The following is a 10,385-nucleotide window of genomic DNA, read 5'->3' as shown; positions in this document are numbered from 1 at the left end:
CCGCACCCCACGTGACTTACACAACATTTCAGTTCCGAAGACAAAATATACCTCCTCTGGGAAGTCGTTCCTGGCCACCTCCTGCCCCCAGGTGTCCCACACATGTGCTGCACTTTCCTCCATCCTGTCATATACAAGGCCCTAGACTGTAAATGTTGGTGACTGAGAGACCCTTGAGGGTAAGGACAGTGCAGGAAGAGAGGAGGGAGAAGGGAGAGATTAAGAGATGATTCTTAGAAAGAACCGCTGGGTGAACACAGGAGATGAAGGAGTCACTGCAAAGTTGCACCGTCTGTCGTTTGAACAGGCACAAATATTAACGCAAGTTCATGTGCCCGACGCACAGTGAGGCCAAACTGAAACGTCGGTGTTTGGAGCCAGAGAAAGGTTTATTGCAAGGCCGTGTGAGGAGACAAGGTGGCTCATGTCCTTAAAAGCCTCCTGCTCTCTGAAGGGTTTCGGCAAAGCATTTTTAAAGGCCAAGTGCAAGGTGGGGGGAGGGGTCTGCAGGGTACGCGATCAGATCGTGCACAATACTCTGATTGGCTGATGATGAAGGAACAGGGTGGTGTCACAGGGGTTAACTTTATCAGTCCTTAGGCTCCGGGAGGCCTGGGGCTATATGCTCATAGTCATCAAATAGTTAACATCTTCCATTTAATGGGGGTGGGTTCACGTCTGTGAAACACCTCAGGAAAATTGCATCAATTACTATTATCTAGGTACTTCAGAGAGGAGCTAAAGCAGAGGCTATGGGGGAAGGCCTGTGCCAGGAAGGGAGTGACAACTTGTTGAGAATACAAGATCAACTCTAAGGAGTTTACCAAACAGCAGCACTAGATACAAATCTGTCAGCACCGGATTTGTCTCTTCAGGGCTACGAATCAAAGCAGCCTAGCAAATTATGGTCCCTTCCATAATTACATGCATTTATTTTATCTTATTCCCTATAACAACTGGTTGAGATGTTGTAAATACAAATGCCAAGAACAGACGTTTCTGCTCTTTACATGGGCATGAATGAGTCTGAGAAGTGATTTGGGCAAATTACTTAATCTCTAATCCTGTTTCTTCTTTTGTTAGAAAGAAATGACAAAACTGTTTCCCGCAGTTGCCATGATGAGCAAATGTGGCAAAGCACGCACGTCAACAACCTCCATTAAATACTGGTGGCAGGTAATAATATAGATGACGTATTTACACCACTATTATTCATATTCGTCTATGACTAGATCCTCTCTCCGCCAACCTCTCTAAACCACGATAAATTCCAGCAGGTTTAGGGAAGAATAAGTTTAGCTCTAATTTTCAGACACCTTCCTATTCCGGCAGCATCTGCCCTAACCCAACATGGCGGCACCGGCTTCTTCAAGCTCACGACCCTGGCCACACCATAGTGGCTTTATAGGAACCGCCCGCTGGGTAGGCTCAGCGTCCCCGATGCCCTTTGATGACGCAAAAACCCCGCGCGGGGAGAGCGGGCCGCGTAGGTTTGCGCAGGCGCAGCGCGGTCGCGGGTGGGCGGAGCTGGCCGGGATGAGCGGCGGAGGGACGGAGACCCCTGTGGTTTGTGAGGCCGCCCCGGCCGGCGGCGGCGGCGGCGGCAAGAAGAAGGACTCGCTGGGGACCGGGGGCTCGCCAGCCCACCTCATTATCAAGGGTACGGAGTACTAGGGCTCTCGGCCCGGTGGTCCCAGCGCAGCCCCACCTCCCAGGCGGCGTCCTCTCACCCGGGGCCGAGCCCGAGGTCGACCCCCGGCTCCCGGGCGGCCTGGCGTTTGCGGTGGGTGGGGGAGGGGTCATTGTGCATTGGCGCCTGTTTCCCCGCGCCAGGTGCCTCCCAGTAACAGCAAACCGCCCCAGCCCCTCCTGCTTCCTCGTAGAAGCCGCAGCCGGGAGCCTTCGGGCTGCCTTCTCCCCTCCCCCAGGCCGGGACCCTGCGTGGAGCTGGCGTGGACGCGGGCTCGCGACCCACGTGTGATGCCCTGAGCTTGGGAGTCGGGAAGGGCCCGCGCCCCCAGGCAGGCCGCTTAGGAGGTGTGTGCCTAGGCCGTTCGCCCTGACCCTGTCTGCTCCGGGGTCGTGCAGGGTGGAAACGAGAGAACGTGAAGGCATCTTAAAACACGAAAGCCCCCCAACACGTGTACCGATGTCCACTCGTCCCGTGGACGAGCTTTGAGCTGGGAGAAGGTCACAACCTAGCTACAGCCCGGATTCTCACAGAACCTGAATTGGTTTGATTCTCCAGGCTCTCAACAGCTGTTTCCTGCAGGAAGATCTTTGCCAGTTAAATACCACACCTTCTCATCTCCGTCCTCTCTTAACCCTTCGCTTCTGCCGGCAGCCCTACCGCCTTGCAGTGTTGAAGCCCTTGTAGGATTGCGGCGCCCTTCAGCGCTGCCCAGGGAATGGCATCCTCGTGTTCATGCCTATTGCATTTTAACCGTATCTGTCAGGTTTGTGTAGAATTCAGGGTGTCTCAAATCTAGTTAGTAGTGGGCGTAGTGCAGGAGTGTTAGGCCTTAATTGTTTACATGTGCAATCTTGGTGAGCTATTACTTAAATTTTTTTTTAATTACAGTAAAATACGTGGAATATAAAGTTTCTCTTAATCATATTTTAGCGTACAATTCAGTGGCGTTGGTACGTTTCACGTTGTTGTGAAACCATCACCACCATCCAGCTCCGTAACTATTTCATCTTCCCAGACTGAAGCTGTGTCCCCATTAAACACGGCCTCCCCAGTCTCCCCTTTCCCCCGCCCCAGCCCCTGGCAGCCACCATTTTACTTTCTGTTTCTGAATGTGGCTACTTTAGGTACTTCATATACGTAAAATCGTGCATGTGTCGGAACTTCCTTCCTTTTTAAAGCTGAATATGATTCAGACATTTCATTGTATACACACACACACACACACACACACACACACCCACACACACACACACACACACATTTTGGGTATCCATTCACCCATGGATGGACACTTGGGTTGCTTCGCATTTTTGGCCCTTGTGAGCATGGATGTACAAATATCGAGTTCTTGCTTTCAGTTGTTTTGGGTATATACCCACAGCTGAATTGCTGGATCGAATGATAAATCTATTTGTAACTTCGTGAGCAGCCACTCTGCTGTTTTCCATAGTGGCTGAACCGTTCTACATTCTCACCAGCAGTTCACAAGTGTTCCAGTTTCTCCACAACCTAAACAATACTTGTTATTTTCTGTTTCTTTGGTAGTGGCCGTTCTAATGGGTGTGAGGTAGTATCTTGTAGTTTTGTTTTTGTTTTTATTTTTTAATATTTATTTATTTATTTTGGCTGCGCCAGGTCTTAGTTGCGGCACATGGGATCTAGGTCCCTGACCAGGGATCGAACCCGGGCCCCCTGCCCTGGGAGCTCGGTGTCTTACCCACTGGACCACCAGGGAAGTCCCAGTGTCTTGTAGTTTTGATTTGCATTTCCCTAAGGTTAATGATGTTGAACATCTTTTTATGTGCCTACTAGACATTTGTAAATCTTATTTGGGGAAATGTCTGTTCAAGTCCTTTGCCCATTTTTTAATCAGGTAGTGTGTTTTGTTGTTGTTGAGTTGTAGGAGGTCTTTTTCTATTCTGGATATTAGCCACTTTACAGCCATGATTTGCATATATTTTCTCCCATTCCATGGGGTGCCTTTTCACTCTGTTGATTGTGTCCTTTGATGCACAGAAGTTTGTGATTTTGATGTAGTACTTTTTAAATTGAAGTACAGTTGATTTACAATATATTAGTTTCAGATGTAGTACTTTCTTTAAAAGAAGGTAATTCAAAGGGAGTTTTTCAGGTTAATTCAAAATTGAGTTATAATTGAAAATATGTCTAGAACCTCCTTGGGTTTTTTTGTGGAACCATTTACTATTTTCATTCTGAAAATCTGTTTTTAGTTCATCTTACTTGAAGACTATCGATTGTGAAAATATACGTGTCGAGTTTTATTGCCAGGGTCTAGTGAAAGGGAAATATATAAATAAATGATTTCAATACTTAGGCCCCAGGTGTTTGAGGTTTTCTGGGCTGTGGTTGGCTGTTAGGAGACAGGGGGAGCTTCCTGGGGCATGGAGTGTCTGACCTGAGTCTTGAAGAATAAAGGGTTAGTAGCTGAGAAAAGAGGGCAAGGATATTTTGGACTTAGTTTGGAACAGCATGAGCAAAGGCGTGGAAGCCTGAGTCAGCATGGCATGTTTGGGAAACTACACGTGGAAATCAGACCGAAGAAGAATTCTTGCCTTTTTAAGGAGATTGGACTTCTTGTTGAATGTTCCATATTGTTATGGAACAACAATAAGTACGAGTCATGTGGTTAGATCTGTGTTTTAAATAGAGCATTCAGGCAGGTACAGTGGATCCTCGTCTTGCAGGAGGCCCATTTGTGAACTTGCCTACTTTATATAAAGTGAATTTGTAACTGCAGAACCAGAGAATACAAAGGGCCTACTGTCCTGCAGATAAGCGGAATTGACTGTACATGGAGTGGGTTGAAGAGGGGTGTGACTCACTCTGTTGAAATAGTCCAAGACAAGCAAGGATGGAACAGAAGGGATGGATGTGAGAAGCAGTGAGGTGACAATGGTGACGATGTGGGTGTTATCAGAAAAATTTACTCTGCAGTAAATTGTTCCTTATGAGGGGCAAAGATCCACATACTACATTAAAGGTCTGCAAATTCAGGGCCAGAACGTTATTAGATAATGAGAGATCTGCAGTTTACTCTGTCTTTTCTTGTCTCATAGTCTGTTGAAGTGCTTATTTCTATCTTTTGTGTGAAGAGATTGTCTAACTCCCACGTTAGAGTATGAACTTTGGAGAACAAAGGATTATATCTTTTGTCTTGTTAACAAACAACAAAAGAGTGCTTTGCCTGTAGCAGGGCTAGGATTGAGTTTATGTGGAAATATGTGGCTTCCCTTTATTAAACTGAGAATTTGTTTGTAATCCTTGGGACGCCTGCAACTCTGAATTACTATAATGTGTTTGTTTTGTTGTTATAATGTTATTACAAAACCAGCTTAATTTCTGTGGTCGTGTGTGTTTTAGAATCTTTTCTTCCCCCTGATCTTCACATCTTAAGTTTTGGAGCGCAGTCAGGGCTTCAGAGGTGATCATTACCCACTTCTGAACAGAACTGAATTCTCCAAAGACTAAGTAAATTCCCATTACATCAGGCCACAGCCGCACATGTCCCAAAATCAGTGTAATGGCTTCTCAGTCATATAGAAAAATGTGTGTTAACCCTCTGTGGATGATACAAACAATTTGGTCTCTGAGATACTCACTGGAGTAGAGAGGAAATTTCAGGACAATATGGTAAGTGGTATGAGAGCAGAATATGCCCCAGGATGACTCACCAAAAACAGTTAAAATTCAGAACTTTTTTCCCTTAATTGTGACTTATGGAGACTTGCAGTGAACACTCACCAGCCATCTTAATAAACACACATGAAGAGCGCCATCGTGCCCTTTGCTCTCATTGCACGGCCCTCCCTCCTCTAAGGTAACCGCTGTCTTGAATTTGGTGTTTATCGTTCTCGTGCATTTCTTTATAGCTTTATGGCTTCTGTAGATGTCCCAACAGGAAGTGATTTTGCATATTTTGAAAGTTTATATAAATGGCTTTACCCTTCTGAAAGTTGCTTTTTTGCGGGATTTATCCTTGTTAATAAATGTAACCCCACTGTATTCATTTTCACTCACTGATTTGTAATATCCATCCTATGAGTATGTTAGGTCATTCCCCTTTTTTTTTCTTTTGACATTATATTCATGCTGTAGTAAACATTATACATTTCTCTTTCCTTTGTTTAAGAGTTTTTCTAGGGCACATACTTAGGCATGAAATTGCTAGGTATACGTCTTCAACTTTATTAGATATTGCCAAATTGCTCTCAAAAGTACTTTACCAATTTACTGACTGGATAATCCATAGTCTGAACTGGATTTTAACCTTCATACATTTATGGGGAACAGGAAGAGTAAAGCTAGAGATTGTGCCACTTAGCATGGATTGACCTTGAGTTTCATTTTGTCTTTACAGATCTTGGAGAAATTCATTCAAGGCTGTTAGATCACAGACCAGTTATCCAAGGTGAAACCCGTTATTTTGTGAAAGAATTTGAAGTGAGTATTTGAAACCGATTTTGTAAAAAGACTGCCCTAATTGTTAGTGTGTTAATATATGGAAGGGAAATCCCCTGGTTTTAAAATCTATGATTTCTCTTCATGTGTTCGTAAAATATACAGAGTATTCAGAGGCACTGACGTGAATGAAGGGAGCGCGAGAGTAGACAGCAGGCGCCTTGGGCTCCAGTTCTGGTGTCTGCTCTCGGGTGTTTACTGTCTGTTGAGCTCAGGTTTTCATGTATAAAATGAGATACAATGAAAAAAATGGTTCTACAGATGAATGGGTCAGTTTTGCACACCCATTTTCTATATTTTTTTTTCTCATTTGGGGCAGCAGCATCTATCCAAAGCACTCAAGTGAAAACATGAGAATTGCCCGTGGCTATTCCCTCCCCTTTAGGTTACATTCAATGATCAAGCCTTCCAAATGTTACCTAACAAATCTCTGTCCTTTCTGATTGGTAGGCCTGCTTTATCAACCCAGTCAAATCCAGTCTTCACCCTGCTGCCAGAGCGCTCTGACATTAACTCTTTAAAAACCTTTGATATCATTTTCTGTCTACAGGACAAAGCCCAGCATCCTTCTATGACCCGGCTTCTATCTTTCTAGCTTTACCGCCTCCCACCCCACCTTGTGTGCTATGTCCCAACAGTCCTGATGCACTAGCCTGCCATTCTGTTTCGTTTGACTGTGGTTTTGCACATGTATAATTGGTTCACTGTGCATTGAATAGTAACATCCCAAGCTACTGTTGGGTAGATGGTAAATGATGTTACACAAGCAGTTTTGTGATTTTGTGGAAGTTGGGGTTTTCTTTTATTTCTTTTTTTTTGGCCTTGTGGCTTGCGGGATCTTAGTTCCCCAACCAGTGATTGAACCCCCTGGCAGTGAGAGCACCAAGTCCTAACCATTGGGCCGCCAGACAATTCCTGGGGTTTTATTTTCAAATGAGACTCCAACCAAGCAGGAAGTCTAAACCTGCTAAAAGGAGAGAACCTTTCCTTAAACCCTTTAAAAGTACAGGAAGCCTGTGGTACAGAGCACTCAAAGCAGAGAGACAGAGCTGCTGCATTAGACACCATTTCTGGGTTCAAGAGACTCAAAATCTGCATAATACCTGCTTCACGGGGTTGTTGTGAAGATTAGAGGTGTGTGTATCTTAGAATATTTTCTGGTACCTAGGAATAACTGGTAGTTATCTTTATCATCATTACTATTGCTGTTACAGGGTAAGAATAATTATCCCACACACAGAAAATTAACCATAGACTATTCCCTCGTCATGCTATGTAAAGATTATTAACAATTCAATTAGTGAGAATAAAGTAGTGGGAATAAAGTCTGGGCACAGCATGGTGGGTACTCTGCTCACGGTCTCACAAGGTTCAAATCAAGGAGCTGTCCAATCTCCATTCTTACTTGGTGCTCAGGGTCCTCTTTCTGACTCACAGGATTTTGGCAGGACTCAGTTCCTTGCCCAGGTAGACGAAGTTCCCATTTCCTTGCTTGCTGTCGGCCGGGGCCGGTCTCAGCTCCTAGAGGCCACCCATATTCCCTGCCACACGGCCCCTTCCTTCTTCAAAGACATAAGTGAAGTCTCCCTTTCATGCTTTAAACCTCTCTTACCGAGAAGAGTCCCATCCCTGTTAAGGACTCACCTGATGGAGTCAGGCCCACTAGGGATAATCTCCTTTTCTTAAAGTCAGCTGATTTGGGGCTTTAAGTAAACCTGCAGAATAGCTACACAACAGCACTTCGGTTAGGGTTTGACTGAGTAACTGAGAGGTGTGTATATCCTAGGGGTGGCGCTCTCAGGGTCCATCTTGAATTCTGCCTTCCGTGAGCTCTTATTATTACCTATATTTCCCTTACTCTTTGCTTGGTTATTTCCCATTGTCCTTCCTAGAATATAGACACTTACCTTTCTTATGCTCTGTTGTGTTCAAAGTGCCTGAAAGAATGTCTTGTGCATTGTAGGTACTTAATATGATTCAAAAACACAATTAACAGAGCTTGGCCTAAAACCTGGCTTTTCCAACATCCTTTCATAAGTCATCTTTTTTTTTTTTTTTTTTGCCAGTCTGGTTAATTTGAAATGCTAAATAGCTTTTATTTTTTAAAAGTTTGTAAATGTATCTCTAAAGGGCTACTATGTATTATAAAAGAAGCATAGAATTTTGGAATTAAGATGACTTCTCTAATCCAACCCCCCAGCTTCACTGAGCCCAGAGATGGAAAGAAATGTGTGGAAGGTCACACAGTTGATTAGTGGATGAGCGCTCATTAGATAATGTAGGTGGTTCCTGTGAAAGGGCTGTACAAGCAAGACTGAGTCTTGAATGGATGATGAAAGAAGTGTTATTACATTTATGCTGCAGAATATATTATATTGAAGAGCTCACTCCCTTTTGAAGCCAACACCTCTGTTAACTGGGGCCGAGAGAAGACGGGCATGTGCCTGAGAGGAGAGCAGTTACCTGGGTTCCGCGTTGTTCAGCCCTCCAGGGTCTCTTTGGAGACAGGGCTGTGCTGAAGCGTAAAAGCACATGGGCCTTGGAGCTGGACGTGTGACATATCTGGGCTCAAATCCTGGATCCCTCTTCCTAGCTGTGATTATTTGCTCTACTAAGGCCTAGTTTTCTCTTTTTTAAAATGGGAACAATAATACATGCTGCAGAGTTTTTGTGAGGATTAAGTAATATATCATTTTTTTAAATCCCTGGTATGTCGATGTTAGGCAGGTGTTGGTAACTGTTATTATTAAGAGAAAGATGGGAGCAAGTAAAATCAAAATTGTATTAATTCAGAATTTGCAATACTTTGAATGAGTTTTGGTTCAGTTTTTAATATCTTTAGGGAAAACAACGATTTGCTAAGCAAATGACATAGACATCTCAGGAAAAAGTTTACTAAAGAATAAAATTTTCACACTGGGTATGACAGATTTAAGCTTATTATAGAAAGTGAAACAGAATGTCTTCAGCACTTAGTTTGTGTGAGACCTCATGTCAGGAACCAGTGCTGTATCCCTGAGTAAGACAGACAGGGGCCCAGCCTTTATGCAGCAGGGCAGGCTCATGTTGTCACTGAAGAATGGTCTCTGAAGGGCTCAGAAATATTTCCTCAGCTGCGTTTGCGCTCTCTCCAGCTAATTGGTCACATGACTCCTCTTCTTGAAAAGTACTTGATGCCGTCCTTTCACGCAGTCACCTCCCCGGTCCGTCTTTTTTAGCGTCTCCTGGAAGCTTTCCTGTACGTCAGGCTCGGCTACCTTTTCTGTCTGTTACACACTGACCTTTCCCCTCAAATTACGAGAGAAAAGCTGAAAGCATTTTAGAGATTTAGATTTGAATGGATATGTGCATTACTTACCGTTCTTTTCTATCTTGGCCCCAATAAAAACATCCTCTGTTTAATAAAAGTGCTCTTTCCCCAGCGTCGCACAGCTGGACTGGAGGAACGGGAGGCCGAGCTGTCAGGGCTTCCTACGAGTTTCGTCTTTTTTTTTTTAAATTGAAGTACAGCTGATTTACAGTGTTTCAGGTGGACAGCAGAGTGATTCAGTTATACATATATATATACGCGCACACACATACATATATATGTATATTCATTTTTAGATTCTTTTCCATTACAGTCTATTACATGATATTGAATATGGTTCCCTGTGCCACACAGTAGGTCCTTAAGTTTTGTCTTCTCTAGGTCATTTAAATGTGGTTCACTTGAAGAAAAACTGGCTAGCATTTAAAAGGAAACTCGTTTATAGTTTATATATTTTTAAAGGTTAACGCACGTGGCAACGATAATCTTTTTCTTTATAAAATTTTCTTTCTTAAAGAAGGGACTAAGTGCCACACGGTGGCAGCATTACTTAAATTATCGACGTTCTATTGTAATATTTTAAGCTCTCTTTTTGTGTTTGTTAGTATTTCAGGACAGTTGACTGTCTTGCTCCCAGCTGCACACAGCTCTTTTATTCCCCGCGATTCCAGTAAATACTATGAACAGAGATCCCGGCAGGGCGCCTCCAGTGAGCCTGTCTGGTTGTGGCAGTGAGTAAAGGCATGGTCTTCTGCATTGTTCTCTCTCCAGCTGCAGGACGCCGGGGCCTCTCTCGTGTGAGACAGAGGGGAGGCCGTGCAGGTCAGCGCTTATGAAGTGCTTAGGGGCTGCGCAGTCCTGCACGAACTCATCTTCAGCAAACTTCAGTCTCTGACTGCTTTA

The 10,385-nt window shown here is 44.1% G+C and overlaps 1 protein-coding gene across 3 annotated transcripts in view; it reads left to right on the top strand.

The window, feature by feature from the left end:
* Nucleotides 1-1,502: 1,502 nt before the first annotated feature.
* The window catches only part of BLOC1S5 (biogenesis of lysosomal organelles complex 1 subunit 5), a 78,873-nt gene continuing 69,990 nt past the window's right edge, over nt 1,503-10,385 (top strand). For all 3 annotated transcript variants that reach the window (XM_059937884.1, XM_059937883.1, XM_059937886.1), the window contains exons 1-2: nt 1,503-1,660; nt 6,072-6,154. In XM_059937884.1, coding sequence (XP_059793867.1) covers nt 1,537-1,660; nt 6,072-6,154 — 207 coding nt within the window. In that variant the 5' untranslated portion in view covers nt 1,503-1,536. The remainder of the gene's footprint in view (nt 1,661-6,071; nt 6,155-10,385) is intronic.

Source organism: Balaenoptera ricei, chromosome 11 (assembly GCF_028023285.1).
Source record: "Balaenoptera ricei isolate mBalRic1 chromosome 11, mBalRic1.hap2, whole genome shotgun sequence".
Taxonomy (NCBI): Eukaryota; Metazoa; Chordata; class Mammalia; order Artiodactyla; family Balaenopteridae; genus Balaenoptera; species Balaenoptera ricei.
The sequence above is the reverse complement of the archived record's forward strand: the minus strand, read 5'-3'. Positions and strand labels throughout refer to the sequence as shown.